Source organism: Aulostomus chinensis, chromosome 12 (genome assembly GCF_037954235.1).
Source record: "Aulostomus chinensis isolate RoL2024-O1b breed Wild chromosome 12, RoL_Achi_v1.0, whole genome shotgun sequence".
NCBI lineage: Eukaryota > Metazoa > Chordata > Actinopteri > Syngnathiformes > Aulostomidae > Aulostomus > Aulostomus chinensis.
In genome coordinates, this window is record NC_141331.1 from 15,143,546 (window position 1) to 15,159,357 (window position 15,812).

A 15,812-nucleotide genomic window follows, 5' to 3' on the forward strand; every position below is an offset into this window, starting at 1 on the left:
TTGACTGACTGAGATGTGGTCAGGAAATAATCGGTCGTGTACCTGCCTGTCATTGCGTAGGCAGCTCTAGTAGAATGATTGGTTTTAGATTCAGGAGCTTTAAGGCTATTCTTGACAGTAATAGGACATAAAATAAAACTGTGGCAGCAACAAGAGAGTCGTTCCACCGCAGGGTTGCCTCCTCTCATCCTTTTCTACTCCACTGCTTCCTCCTTCTTCATTTGTCTTCAGACTTCAGGTTCAAAAGACCCACCCTCTTGCCCCAGGCAACCAATAAAAACAATGACTTGAGACCTTGATTCTTCAAGAAATGATAATTTTCTCTTTTCTGATTTAGAATGCAAAAACACAGCTAGGACCGCTTGAGGGGCATGAAATTTAGAATTATCGCATTACAATTGCATGCCTCCGCCGAGCTGCATTTTATATTCCATGTATTGCAAGATTTCATGTTTTTTTTTTTCCTATTTGTCATCAGAATAGAAGTAATCATTATTGTAGCATATTTTGATCACAGTGACAGGTATCCAGCCTTCTCTGTTGACTATTGATACAGCAAAGCCCCGATGGGAGCTTCGTTACATGGTGCGATGTCAGTCATTTTAAGATCAATACCTGTGAAACTACTGAGCTGGGGGTTGATGTCCAGAGCAACTGGAGGTCTTGGTTGTTATGAGGGAGAGGAACTGTGGATTCCAACAAGTTCAATCAATAACAAAAATGAACTGGACTCTACATGGCAAGCTGTTTTCCAGAGGGGATCCCAGTGTTCTTCCTGAGGAGACTCAGCTCAACAATGAGCTCCAATGAGCTCCTGAGGATCTTTGCTTTGTTTGTAGCAACAGATATTGGCCTCTGCTTATTTTTGTGTGTTTGCAAAATAAATGTGAAAACACACAATTTGACATTTAAGTAAAATGGATGCGTCAACTAAATCTGATCAGTTTATTCTTTAGAGCAAGTCAATATTCGTACGGGATTTTAATAAATTCCCCAAACTCACCATCATCTGGCTTTATCCAGTAATGGCAGCAACTTTAACCGTCACTGACGCTGCAGGAACACTGGCGTTGATCAACGCCACCGCCAGTCAGCACTGATGTGAACAGAAATAAGGGGGGAACACAATCATTTTTAGTCCTCTTCCACTGTTACCTTTGTCAACTTCTTGTCACCTCAGCCACATATTCAAGCCATCTGTGCTCAAGCAGCATAAAGTGAGGCAACTCATCTCCTCACAGTAGAAGCAGCAATTTAGAATTTTAAAGTGAATTAAGTCCAATTGAAAATCTTGCTAATGATCAACAACCCGAGAACCTGAAGCCTCTGGCCAGTCATCACCTGCATGGAAGCGCTTGCTGGGACACAGTTGTTCACTATGAGAACCACAGGCAGGAGAGGGATTATTGTCTCCATCTGAAGATAAATAGGCAAAGAAGGCAAATGAGCAACACGATGGATGAAGAGACGAATGATTTCTCACACACAATCATCATTATTGAGCCAAGCTGTCATTTCTAGCCATGAACTGTCTCATTGAAACATATGCAGTACATATAGATGTGTGTCGAGTAGCGACATTTGCCTTTAAGTAGCCATGCATGTATGCATTTAGCCGAAAGCTCTTTTCACTTTTATGAACGTTATGGAGGGGAAAGCATTGCTCTTGTTTCCTCCGTGGTTTTGATCGCACTGCGATCTATCAGCAACTCAACCATAAATCAAACCATTAATCCTCAAAGACAATGACCTGGTAGAGATGACAATATTAATTATGATATAATGAGTCTTCAACATGACATGACTGAAGGGTTATCATTCGTGTCCAGTACTTAAAGTGTCATCTTCCAGTAAAGTAGGCTTTCTGTTGCGTCATCAGATCAAATGAAGAAAGTTAGCTGAACCCTAGCCCTCGAGTTTGCTGTCATTGATTAAAGAATAAATATTTCTTATTCTAAATTTCTTCCTTGTTAAGTTGTCAAGTTGGGCCTTGAAGTTTTAACTATGTCAACTTTGAGTGACCATTTTGCAGGTTTTCTGTTTCTTGTTTAAAATAGAATGAAAGGGGAAATGTCCGTCTTGTTGTTGTTTTTTTTTGTGCCACCAGAGATGCAACATTTATTTTAGGCTGCTCGGTATCCAGCTACGCCTTCAAGAGTCCTTAGAGTTTGAGATTTGGAGCATTAGGATTTATGATCAGGGATGAAGGACAAGAACACGTAACGTTTAATGACCTGACTTTGCCTGGAGCAAGCTGAGGGCCAGACCTGGACATGAAAGGCAGAGACAGCACCTCTATAGAGTATCAGCACAATCCTTTGCAAGCGTACCCTCAGGACACTCCTCTCCCGCTGTGGTCTCTTTGCTGAGCTTCCTAGAAGCATGGACTGGTGTTACTGTTGTCGTCTAGTGTGAGGAACATTTTGTGTTTTCCCTCTGTTAATTTCATCATTCTATGACGGTATGCCTGATGACATCACGACTGGACTAAAGGGCTGAATGAGAGAAAATACTCATGATAGAATACAGACTCGAAGAACGAGTGATATTTAACACACACATGTCAAAGTACAATTATTAAATGCAGAGGGAAGTTAAGGCATCTGTGTGCTACAACAGTAAATGAAGAAATTTTACAGAGTTGTGAGAAGAAACACACATATTAGGCCATTGATGTAAATGACAAAGGACCTGTTGCCATTCTGTGAGTATTGATGACTTTGGGTTGTCAGGGACAATAAAGGAAAAAAAGAGACCGATATAATTTGCTGGTGTGTTTGGACTGATAACCAACAAACATTAAACCTGCCACCAACTTGGTTGCACTAGCGCCTCCTCTGGTCAGTCAAGGCAACTGCATGATACTTCGTCCAAAGATGTAACAACAAACTAAACCTCACCTTATATATGGAAAACAAGCAGTTTGAAATCACAGATATAGACAAAACAATTCCTAAATTCTGTTCAACTCTCAAGGTAGTCATTGGGCTCATTAATTTAGCAAGCTAGCCATCACTAACTAGTTAGCCAATGTAAAATGAGAGAATGTCCCCAACTTTATGGTAATGTGACCATTGCATCAAACATTGTTGAAACCATTCATTCCCACCTGACCTCAGACATAACTACAGTATAACTCATGACTTAACAAGTAAGGACTTGTTTAGAAGTGGAGGAGAAAGAGAGTTAAGTCTCATCACTATGACCTGTGCCGACGCTAAACATGTTAGCCCACCTAACAAAGGCAGGGGTCATCTGGGAAAACAAGCAAAGTACACCACACATACACATGGTACAGACAGCCAAGGTCCACGGTAAGTGTAATCTGGAAATGTCCCATTCCTTTCTGGTCCTTGAAGACAGTGTAAAGGCCATCACGTCAAACAAAGACATACACAGCCTGAATACAGAATGAAAAGGTATGTCATATTCTGTATTGGGGGAAGACATCTCTGACTGCATTGCTAGTAGGGTTCGTCGCTAAGAATAAAGAGAGTCCCCATCTGGCACCTGAGACTCAGTCCTCTGATTCCTCTCATCCATCTTTTTCCACCACAACAGAACTTGTAACCTTGATGTGGGATTTGCTTGACAAGTGCCTGTCTTTTTGGACTAGGAAAACAAAGACTCAGCGCCTCCATGCTGCAGAGTCATTTGACACAGGAATGAATGCCGAACCACCACAAGACCTTTGGCAACATATTCAAATTATTGTTTTGATTCAGATTGTTTCTTGTTTTGGTTTTTTTTTTTTAGTATTTTATGATTGTGACTGTTTCACACAGGACAATAGTGACTAAACTATTCTTCCATTCCTGTTTCTCTTCTTCCTTAGGTATCGTGTCATTGATTTCTCTGGTGATCCTCTCATACGATCGCTACAGCACTCTGACTGTATACAACAAGCGAGGGCCAGACTACCGGAAGCCCCTCTTGGCTGTAGGGGGATCCTGGCTTTACTCCTTATTCTGGACAGTACCTCCTCTGCTGGGCTGGAGCAGCTATGGAATAGAGGGGGCTGGAACAAGCTGCTCCGTGTCCTGGACGGTTCGAACGGTCCAGTCGCATGCCTACATCATCTGCCTCTTCACTTTCTGCCTGGGTCTACCTGTCCTGGTGATGATCTACTGCTACAGCAGGCTGCTTTGGGCTGTCAAACAAGTAAGGAGTGTGTGTTTTTTTGTCAGTGTGAGTGAAGTGAAGATGACTCCACGGCAATTACTGCATAGTACAGTACAACCACCACTTCTGAATATCCAAAAAGGTTTCTACTGCTCTCTTTCACGAAGACCAGCAACAGGGGTTAATAATAGTTTAATAAGTTTTAGTTCGGTAGTGTTCAAAATGCACCAGGAGCCCATAAGTTGCCTGAAATAATCACAGCATTCACGAAATTACAAATGACAAGTCTGTGTAGGATGCCAGCATAATAAAAACATGTTTACTGTGTTTCTGTGTGTGTGTGTGTGTCACAAATGCTTCACTCTTAAAGCTCCTTTAAACTCTTTGGACAAGAATCAGGTCACAAAACGATCCAGTGTTGCCCTTTTATTCACACAGTAGGAGATTGTCCATGTCAGACATGTTCTCACCAGCTGTAAACGTCAGTCTTGTAGTCAACATGTCCAACTCGCTTTGCAGCGCACCTTCTGAAATGACCTCATGGATTCAAATGAAGCTTAATGTGTGTTAACGGCCAGAAATTTTCTGTGTTAACCTGCCCAGACTACAGGTGGAAATCAACAAACTGCCATCATGTGGAATAAAGCATATTGTCTGTGTGAGATCAATCTGGTCTTGTTTATAGATAGTCCCTGAAAACGAACTAGTCTAAACTGAACAAAACTAATTCCTAACAGAAAAGCCCCAAAGGCCATCCTCTCATGAAAACAGCCAGATGAATTATTGTAAAAACCAGTCATCTTAAGGAAGTATCAATATTTTACTTTGTTTTGAAAAGTAGAATCAGAAACCCTCTATGGTCGTTTGAGTTGGGTGACTCGTGAAGTTTAAGGGATTCTTTTAAGGTTTAAACACTTCAAAACAACATTGGTCGGGATTGGAGTTTAACCTTTGACAAAATATGAATCATAAGGCTGGCGTAGTTTACAAGATGGCGGTAATGTACGTTTGAGGGTAGTTAGTAAGGAGGGCAGAAGGCAGAAAAGCAAATGCAAAAAGTATGTTGAACAAGTCTCTTCTTTTCCCCGTAAGTTGCAGATTTTGGCATCAGCTTTTACCATCGGAAGATTCTGAATCTCATCGTTTATCTCTCAGACACATTTGACATCTTTAAGTGCCAGCGTTAACAGAATGGTTTTATGCTTTCCAGTCCGATACGTGCTTGAGATCCTCCCAAATAGCTTCAGGGTTACATAAAAAAGATGCTCAAATAATACCATAAATAATAAACAATGAATATTAATGAATAAATCATAGCAGCAGTATTTTTTAACAACTTCAATGTTGCGCAATAACCAAAGTGTTGGTTCACCGGTGCACAAACGCTAGTTATGCCTTATTAAAGTTATTTTGGATGAGTTTATATACAGAAAATGAATCATCTCATCTCTCAACAAAATCCAGCTCAAGTTCTGTTCCACATCCTACTTGGACAACTCCCTAATATCGGAACGCACATGAGTTGAAGGCTTAGGAACGTCGTACTGTCAGTTATAGCAAAATCCTGGCGTGCTCCACATCAATCTTAGAAAATCACTAGCTGGCCAGAGGGAGGTTGACTGATGAAATGATGTGACATCAATGAGATTTTCAGTACAACTAGGTTTGGAAGACAGCCCATAAATCAAGGAGATATCCATCGCGGGAAAGTCAAGAATACTGTTCGGGAATGTGGTGCAGCGCCTCTGAACTTGAGATTGGACTCACCGGAGTAACAGCAGATGGCAGTTTGTCAGGCTAACAAGGAAAGAGTCGAGAACGGGGAAGAGGCAGAGAGGAAACAGGTGAGGGTTAAAACTGTCTATACATCTTTAGAATTTACTGGGACGGTGATGAAGGGCTGGGAATATGTGCCCAGGTGGGTGTTAAAATAAGATGATGGGAAGAGAGCAAAAGCTGCAAGGCAAGTTGGAGGTGTAGGATCCAGAATGACAGGCGACAGAGAAGTGGCAAGAATAGATAACGACACCGTAATCAGAATTGACTGTCCCCTTGGGCTTCTATTGGACAATTCAAACACGTGTAGATATAAATTGTTTTTAATTATGACGTTTATTGTTTATGGCAGTTTTGACTTTTTCTCTGATCAGTTTTGGCTAAAAATGGGCTATTTCTAATCATCGTCAACACATCGCAGTCCCTCGACATGTGTTCAGCTGGGCCCCACATCTGTTCCACCAATAAAAAGGAGACCTGGCAACACTCCTGAAATAAACACGGGATAGGCAACAAGTGAGGGCGGTGATGGGGCCCTGGTATTAGAGGACTCTCATTGACAAGCTTAGAGTGATACTTCACCCAAAAAGTGTCATTTGCCTTCAAGCACTCACTGTCAAGTATCTCGGGGTTTGGCTGTGGGTTTTGTTTGTTTTTTTCCATTATTTCTTGATGTACCACTTGAAGGTCAGGATGGTCTAGTACTTAAAAAGTACTTAAAGACAAAGTACTTAAAGTAAGAGTCCTACTGACCTGGTGGGATTCTTCACCAAGCTGTTCTTCAGATTTTTTTATGGGTTTTTTGGGGTGCTTGTAATTAAATAATATCTGTAATTCTATTGCTATTTACTAGAGACTGAGCACATAAAACCTGCTCCCAGCTACCCACTATCTCATTTATATCCAAATCTGTCATCTGCATTTTTTAGCCAATAAGCCCGTAAATCAGTTCAAAACCGTGAAATACAGACACCTATGACAACAGAGCACAACACCGTTGTGATTCATGGAGGGATTTTGATTTCTTCCCCTAAATTCCATCTGTTGCGCTCCGGTGATTCCAGTTTATTCCAGGGAGTCGAGGAGGGAGCTGGGCAGGAGATTATCTCAGCATTATGTCTCAGAGCGATCAGCTGCAGTGACAAATCCTAAGCCACTCAGGCATCTCCTTGTTTCTTCTTTCATTATAATTCGTCATTTGTAACCCAGTCCTTTTCAAGTACTATACAAATAAAGATTTACGGTAGACAAACATGAAATAAGACAATTCGTACAGGGGGAGAAATCCTTGCATGCTGAACTGGAGCACGCTCTCAACTTTCACCGTCCTCGACAGACTCACTACCGCCACACCAGGTGTCTCTCTCCCCTAAATAAACCATATTCTCTTGTTAGAATTACTCTCTGGTGTAAATAAGCAGCTTTCACAAAGTACCTTCTACTGCAATCATCAGAGAGGCTCACAGTGTCTGAATTAGTTTAGGACAGAGGTTGATTATTGGGGGAGGGGACACTCTGAAGCACGGAACATGTTATGTGAGTGATATATACAGTATATGTATGTGTGTAAATATATATATGTATATATATATAGAGAGAGAGATTTTTTTTTTTTGTCTCGCTATGTCTTTTTTACTTTAACTGTTTTTTGGGTTGGTTTTTTTTAGAAATACAAGACTAAGCAAGCTAACTATTTTCAACTTTATGGGTTTTATTCAGGTCATTATTTATTCATATGAATCCCAGTAGTGGATTATGATGCATAAATATTGAAATATACAGAGAAAAAAAGCTGCAGACCGTTTAACTGGGATTGAAATAGGTTCATGACCAGAGCGGTAACAGGTTTTTAAAGCGGAAACACGGAGGTTCATGTCTAATCAGCGTTGTTGGTTAAACCGTGAATTGAACGGTCCGGGACATCAGTTGTTCTCAAAGGGGCTTTAATGTATGAAGTGTTTCTCAAGTGAAGCTTTAGCATCAGCTGGCACCATCTCGTTGCCCTACAGCTAGCTGAACTGTTATTAATTTAATACTTATTGCACCTTCCTGACATTTTGTCAGATACTCATAAGGCCCTGAGACATTTCAACCTTTTTGACAAAGCTTGACAACTACTTGTACAATTCAGAAGATTTGGCAGTAATTTGAGTTCTTATTGGTTTTTGATTAATTAATGAAAGTGTCTTAATTAAGATGGGCCTGGCAGCCTCATAGATAAAAAATGTGATTGCTCTGAGTTTTATCTTAGCAGAACAAATGAACGAAAGTAGGGGAATAACCAGAATGAGTTCTCTTCCCACAAAAAAAGCACTGTTGTTCCAGAGGGGGCTTGTTATTATCTGATACAAAGTCGGCCATGATTTGGCACAGCTGTTACTCTTCTAGTTGACAACAAATGTTTTGTTTGTTGGCAGAAGTTATGATGCGCATCGATCCTAGTGTTACCCTCTGGAGAGTTGGAGTGTTTCTTTAAATGGTACTGAGCAACAACTGTAACGAACCGTACTGTTTGACACATGATGAAGTTTGCAGATGACTCTGATCCTCATGATCCTCATGGTGGGGATTTTTGAATTTGAATGTGATGAGTCCTTTCTTCAGTTTAATGAGTCTAGAACTGATGATTGATAATCAGCTTTAGAGAGACTCTGGCTTGTCTTTGGTATTTTGTGTAGTTTGAGTGACTTTTGTTTTAGTTCTTGAAAACCATGGATGAAAACCCAACAATCATTACAGAAAAAAATGTAAAAAAATAAAAATGAAAAAATTGAAAATTGACAATGACCACCATTCTGTTATAGTAATGTATAAATCAAAGAAAAATGGTCAGGTGTCTTTACATCAAAATAATCAAGTGACACGCACGCGATGAGTCCTCCGTGTATCGTCTTAGTCTAAAAACAAACTTTGTACTTTGTTTATTGAATCGTGCAGCGTCATGGCTGGTGGGGAGAGCAGCATGTCAGCCTCAGTACTTCCTTGACACTCCAAGACTACTGGATGTTTTAAAATGCCCCATAGTGACAGTGACATCACTGTGTAATCTTTAGCACTTTACCTAAGATTTCATGAATTACTTCAGGAGAATTAGTCACGGTAGGAAATTAATGGCTGAGATGCGTTGAGAGGGATGTGCGTCATCTGCATAACGGTGCACAGTAGAATCATTTAGTGGCTTGTGATACAACCTGCTGACTCTTGGAATTAGAAAGTAGCTGCCAGTAGAAAATTGAGAGCCTGTTAAAACTAAACAGGGCCTGACAATGAAACAAAAGAGAACTAACTTTCTGGAACAGAAGAAAAGTTTAAGGGGACAGCACTGCTCAGAGGTAGAGTGGCCGTCTGGCAACTGAAGGGTCGCTTGTTCGAGCCTCACTTCCCCAGTGACCATGTGGAAGTGTCCTTGAGCAAGATACTGAACCCCTAATTGCTCCTGATGGCCCAGCAATGGACTGGCAAGCCATCCAGGGGGAACACTGCCTCTTGCTCAATGTCAACTGGGATAGGCTCCAGCACCCCCACCCCAAGATTAATTTTCATTCGTGTGATCTAATCTGGCTGTAGTTCTAAAAATCAGAAAATCCAAGTTGGGTTGATAGATTAAAGAAATTAAATCTCTCAATGCTATTCAGAATTTGACTCTATCTTATTCTACAGTGGCGGTACAACACGAGGCTGTAGCGTTGCAGCTAGCTAGGTCGTCGTTCAGCCGTCAGCGTGATCAGTACAATCTGCATTCATGGTCATCTGTGTATTCTTTCACAAACTGAATGTCTTTTATCTTTGCAATCATTCAAAAACTCTTCAATTTTCATAATCATGCACAGCGCTTGACATTTAAATTGATATTTTAGTATACGGGAAGAACTCTTTATTTAAGAGCTTTAAGAGCTCTTTATTTCTGTGTATTTTGTTCACAATGATCAACATTGCTGAATGCGTTGGATTCTCTCAAGCTTGGATATCAAGTGCATCTTAGTGCAGAATCCACAAACAACAATGTGGTTATTGGATCCGAGTTTGTTTTCAAGCTTTGCAATTCCATGTGGTTTTTATTTTCACACTGAACTGAAATGAAAGGAAGGCAGCAGCCGGCTGGAAGGTTGGAAATCATTCAAAAACTCTCCAAATTTTGACAGAGAAGAGCACATCAAAACCATCAGAAGAGCCCGGCTGTGATTTGTTTGACTTTTGACTCTTGGTTTCTCTCCATCTCTCTTCCATAGGTGGGGAAGATCCGCAAGACGGCAGCCCGGAAGAGAGAGTACCACATATTGTTCATGGTTCTGACCACAGCAGCCTGCTACCTGCTGTGCTGGATGCCGTACGGTGTGGTGGCCATGATGGCTACATTCGGTCCACCCAACATCATTAGTCCGGTGGCCAGTGTGGTGCCCTCACTGCTGGCGAAGAGCAGCACCGTTATCAACCCTCTCATCTACATTCTCATGAATAAACAGGTGAGTCAGCAACATGCATGCTTGCGTTTGTAAAACTGGGAGACTGTGACATGTACAGCTTTATTTATACAGTAAAAAAAGACATTACAACAGCTGAAATAATACAAATGGACTATTTAAATATCAATTCAAGTGTAATAAGAAGAGAATCGACAAACTGAAGTCAATAAGAAGACCCTAAGGCTGTTGGGAGTTGACCTTCACTCTTCAATTGTGGACGCCTCTTTTTCTCATTCTCTTCGGAAATACTGCTGGAGGAAAAATACAGCAACTAAAAGTCTTTCAGAGGCAGTGAGGTGCAGCATTTCCCAAAAAACTTGATTAAAAACCAGACATAAAAATAGGCCTCAAGAGTAAATAGTGGACAGAAAGAGGCTGAGAGGTCAAGACCCTCCGAACAGTGTCTCCACATATCATCCCCTCCGCTTCACCGCTCATCAGATTATTTAAAGTTAAAGTTCTATCATTAATACTTACAGTGAACAGGTTGTTTTATTCCACTTTAAGAATCTCAGAGAGAAACAGAAGCACCTTAGAAGTCCTGCTGTTCCTCCTCGTCATGTTGAACTCTCCCACTAAGACGTTGTTGAAAATGGAATTTTGGCACAACAATATGATGTGAGCATGAAGTCGCCAAGAAGCAACTGGAGAACGACTGTTAGCTGCGCCGCAGCCCGCCGAGATGTTCCCCGTCCACAAGCATGCATTAAAATCTGCAAAACACCACATAAGGAATAAAGAAAAAAATCCTATAGCACAATCGCCTCTCACAACATTAATGACAATGGTGTCTACTAGCAGCACAGTACAGCACGGACAGTTTAAGACTCTTAGCCCTGATCCTGTTTTGCATGCTGTGTGCACTAGAAAGTAATCAAAGTTATTTGAAATATACGCACATGTACAATATATTTTGCACCTTCAGTGTGTTACAATCACAAGCAATTAAACATCTGATCAGTTTATCTTAACAGAGCAACATAAAAGCTACAGCAGAGACGCCAACCTGCATGATTCAGTTCCTTAAAAACACAGTTACAGTCCTACTGTAGGTTGATGACTGAACATGGCTACTGGCTTCGCCGTATAATCCTCAACTGACAGGAGTTAGGGATCAACCCTCAGTACTTTTTACATTCCGAACAACATTAATCCAAAGCATCATATATATCAGAGGTGGATAAGTAGGACGGGCCAATATGTACAGTCCACCTCGAGACGTCACCAACTGTATTTGGGGGAATGTTGCAAACAAATGAGAAGAACTGTTTTATGCCATTATTAAGTTGCTTTTTTTTTTATTAATTACCTTATACAGCTTTAATTCATTTAAATATTCAAAAACAATGCCCATCTTTACAAAGTTTCTCAAGATTTGAAGTACCAACATAGTTGATTTAAGACTGTTGATATCAAAAAGCAAATACTCATCAGAATCTTGGTACTTTATCCCGCCCAACCTTTCTTCTCCCCACTTGCACGTAACCAAATTACCCTTTTTCCAAAATGTCCTGGGCGTCACCCTGTGGTGGGCTGCAGATGACCACGACTCATGTGGCGTTACTGCTTGCTTCCTTTCACCTAAAGACGTGGCACAACGCCGCTATTCCCCCTCGAGTTCCCCTCATCAGCTGACCAAAGGGGGACATCCACCCTCAGCTGGCAGACACGCCCAGTTGTGTCTGGAGGGCCACCATCATGCAATGGAACAGCCCGCCACACTCCCCCTAAGGTGCTCCCCACTTTTTTTTAAAGTCAAATTTATATGGAGAAAGTCTTTTTTTTCCATACATTGAACATTTTGAGGTCCAAAATCTTCATCAATAACTAGCGATGCTAAACTCTAGAATCCTCTACACACTATTACTGCCATGACTACAGAACCATCTTCCCTAAATCACATTAAAGCAACGCTTGTGTGACATGCTTTCACATCTTCTACCAAACCGTAACCAGAGCATGTCGTTAAAAAAAACACAATTTCCTGTAAAAATCTGTAGATTCATCTGCAGACAAAACAACAACCAACACCACTCCCCACGCTGAACACACACCTTTAGAGCTAGCTGCAGATGTAGCTCAGATTCACTCTAAGATAATAAAATAAAAAAATTACCCTTGCCCGAGACAACACAAATCTGATGGTATTACTGGTTCACATTCCTCTTTTATGATCACCTCTACTCTGAGCTACGGGCAGGTACGGACCAAGATTGAAGGATTCAGGAAATAGGAGATATTTGTAGTAAATGAGTTTCATATTGTTCTGTGACAAAGGAATAACGCTGCGATGAGCTGCATGTACACAGAACATACAAGAGAGAGATGAGCTCCAGGGTGTGATCGGCCTTAATACGCAGAGGTAAAGTTACATTCAATTACCAGTGAACCGACCGGGGGCTGGTGGTAGCTGAGGCAGAGATGAGAGTCCCCTGATACAGTTCACTTCAGCAGTATCTCCGCACCTCTTTTGGCAATTCAACTCCATAACACTGCAGTCCAGCCACAGTATCTACTGCATGTCTCTGAACAGTCAAAGGCAACCCTGAGAAGGGTTCTCTCAAGCATGAGGCACAGGGTTCTGAAAATCCACTTGGCCCAGTTTACTCTGATTTAGTTTTTAGAAGGAAAACCGGTACCTGTCTGGCGGGATAGAAGTGAGGGGCAGGCTTTCGGAAAGAGTAATTATCTGGAGTGTGTGAATTAGTAGCGACAACCTGCTGCTGCTAGTGTGATGGCATGTACTGGAGACTAATTTGTATTACACTTGAGGAGATCAGTAGTGTGAATAAACCCCTCATTACCACTCAAAAGAGACTCTCAGATCACCAACGAAGATATGAGAGGAATGCCAAACAGGAGCACCTGCTGCAGAGCAATTGGACATGCAGTATTGGAACGAACAGCAGCCATACTAGATGGCAAACTGTACATTCTGCATGTCTACAAGATGTTCACGTTGCACTTTGACATTCAGCATGGATGACTTCATTGATTATTCATAATCATTTGGACCACTAAAAAGAAACTATGATACCATTATAAACAGTGGTGTTTCCTCTAAGTGGGGCACCACCCAAACTATTGAGAAACACAGATTTGACACCATTGAAACACCCAGTTATTGAGAGTTTACTATCTAGAAACACGGATCTGTTGCTACGCTAGTCAGCTCCACAGCTAACGTGGCTCAGCTAAAGCAGAGAGATATGTCTTTTTTCAAACCCATCATGGAGACACTTCCTAGCAGTCTGTGGTCTTGATGAAAACAAGCTCCTACAGAGGCTTCCATGCTGATCCTTCCCTGAAGCGCTATGGCTTATGCCCTTCATTGTGAAACCTGTAAGCTCCAGCCTCCTTGTCTCCTGTGGCTTTATTGCACTGCACCCTTAGTCAGCCGGAAAAGGCAAGAATAATGTGTACATTTTCCAGTTTCATATCTCAGATGTCACAGTTGACCGTGTTGAAGCCAGGAAGAGTGACCCGTCCCTTCTTCCTGAGGTCGCTCTCAGGTCCCGTGTTGATCCGCTGGATCAGACTCTTCTCATACAGGAGGGGATGGTAGGCACCCAGTGTACAGGCAGCATCGTAGTAACGCTCATGGTAGTGGCACAGGTCTGTCTGCCTCATGGAGGGGATGTACTCGTACACATGCACCTGCTCACACAGCACCATCATCAGGAGGATTCCTGCAAATAACACAGAGACACAGAGACAAAATCAGTTACTGATATTCAATCACGCTTTAAAAACTGTTTTCGTGCACAACATTAAGTCATAAGCTAAGCCAACGCTACAGTCTCAGCTGTAAAAATGGTGGACAAATTGAGTTGAGCATCACGCAACCCCAAGAAAATGACAGTGCCACTGGCACAATTTGATACATTTGGTCAGATAACAATTGGAAAGTTATAAGAGCTACACAATTTAATTATCTAACCATATGCAACTAACTGTGGCCTTATCTGCGGTGGATAAGTTGTTTTGAGTGTCATATGGCGTCAAATGACTCTGTTCACAGTCGTTATTTGATCAGTCTGGTTTGATAACATGTAGGAAGTCTTGAAAAATTGCACATTGAAATGATTTATCCACATTTAAGTTGGCTAACTGGAAGTGGCTGACAGCACCCGACAGTGCGAACATGAACATCATTCTAGCAGGTAATACAGTACGATTTTCCTGGCTGAAATGAGCTTCGTGACCAGTGTGTGAACTCAGTTGGGGACGGTTTGAATGTAAGGGACATTCATTTCATGACCGTTAGTAAAATCTATAATGTCTCCACATTATAAAAAAAAAAAATTACAGGATCCTGGAGACTTCTAATCTCTTAATATGATGATTTTTAATTTTGACAACAAGACTGGGACAGAGAGAAATGGAAATATGCTCAAACATGAAGTAAAAAAACTTGTGGTTTGCTGAGCCCTCCTCCACGGCAGCACTGAGCCCTGAATGCAAGATAGTCAAATTTGCACCCAGCTCATCACAGTCTCTACTGTAATGCCAGTAGTGTATGGAAGAAGTCATACCACATAGCTTGAAAATGACCAGCAACAGTCAAATACAGAGCATGTTTGAAACCGAATAAAATTATTAGAAGGATATCAGATGGGTTATACTACAAGAAACAATCGTAACAGCAGAAAAATGCTTTAGATACTGCGGTGTCAGAGATAAGAGGGGCCGGTGTGGATCGCAACGCAGTGTTCAGCTGCCAGTTGCTAGCATTACACTAGGTCTTATTTTTCCCTTCTTAGTTCCTGGTCTCTTTTATTGGATGATTTTAAAGCTGAAAGTCAAATTAGGAGCTAGCGATGAATTCATGGCCAGTCAAGCATTCGCAGGAAAGAAGAAAAGTGAAACAGGTGATGTAAGAAATTGGATGGATAGTTTAAGTTAATAATGAAAAGGATGCACAGAGCTACATGGCTTAAGTGGAAGAGTAAAATTTCAAGATTTAAAACCAAATAATGAGTAAAGAGGATGAGCATGGGTGTTTTGTTTTGGGTTTTTTTTAGTGCTAAGTGGAACCTTGAGTTATAAAAGGCCCTTTTCACTTCAGTAATTTTGAGTATTCTTCACAGGGTAAACACAGGTAATTACAGCTCCGTTCCAATTAGCTGGACCAAGGCCCTGCTGTGCGTGATGGATGACAGTAATTGCTGTGACACGCTAAATAGCATAATTAATTGGTCAATTACACCTGTGATCACACGTCAAAAGGGCACCTGTGAAAAGGGTCTGTTGATGTCTGTCGCCATAGAAAAACTATTCCTTTGTTGAGTCCATAGTTAATTTATATTAGCGAGACACATATTGATCATAGCTGCTTTGAATGCAGAAAGCTACTGCAGTTTCCATGACAGGAAAATAACAGCAGCAAGTGCATTCCTCCACCTCAATGTGTTCAGCAGTATTCATGCTGTTTGATTGATTCCCATCCAT

At 41.3% G+C, this 15,812-nt stretch overlaps 2 protein-coding genes across 3 annotated transcripts in view; one reads left to right on the top strand and one right to left on the bottom strand.

Annotated features, from left to right (window-relative positions):
• The window catches only part of tmtops2b (teleost multiple tissue opsin 2b), a 36,481-nt gene that overhangs the window by 14,510 nt on the left and 6,159 nt on the right, over window positions 1–15,812 (top strand). Inside the window, exons 2-3 of the mRNA XM_086220387.1 lie at window positions 3,836–4,161; window positions 10,128–10,361. Coding sequence (XP_086076513.1) covers window positions 3,836–4,161; window positions 10,128–10,361 — 560 coding nt within the window. The remainder of the gene's footprint in view (window positions 1–3,835; window positions 4,162–10,127; window positions 10,362–15,812) is intronic.
• st6gal2a (ST6 beta-galactosamide alpha-2,6-sialyltranferase 2a) overlaps window positions 10,409–15,812 on the bottom strand; it is a 49,454-nt gene continuing 44,050 nt past the window's right edge. For both annotated transcript variants that reach the window (XM_086220384.1, XM_086220386.1), the window contains exon 7: window positions 10,409–14,050. In XM_086220384.1, the coding sequence (XP_086076510.1) occupies window positions 13,803–14,050 (248 nt within the window). In that variant the 3' untranslated portion in view covers window positions 10,409–13,802. The remainder of the gene's footprint in view (window positions 14,051–15,812) is intronic.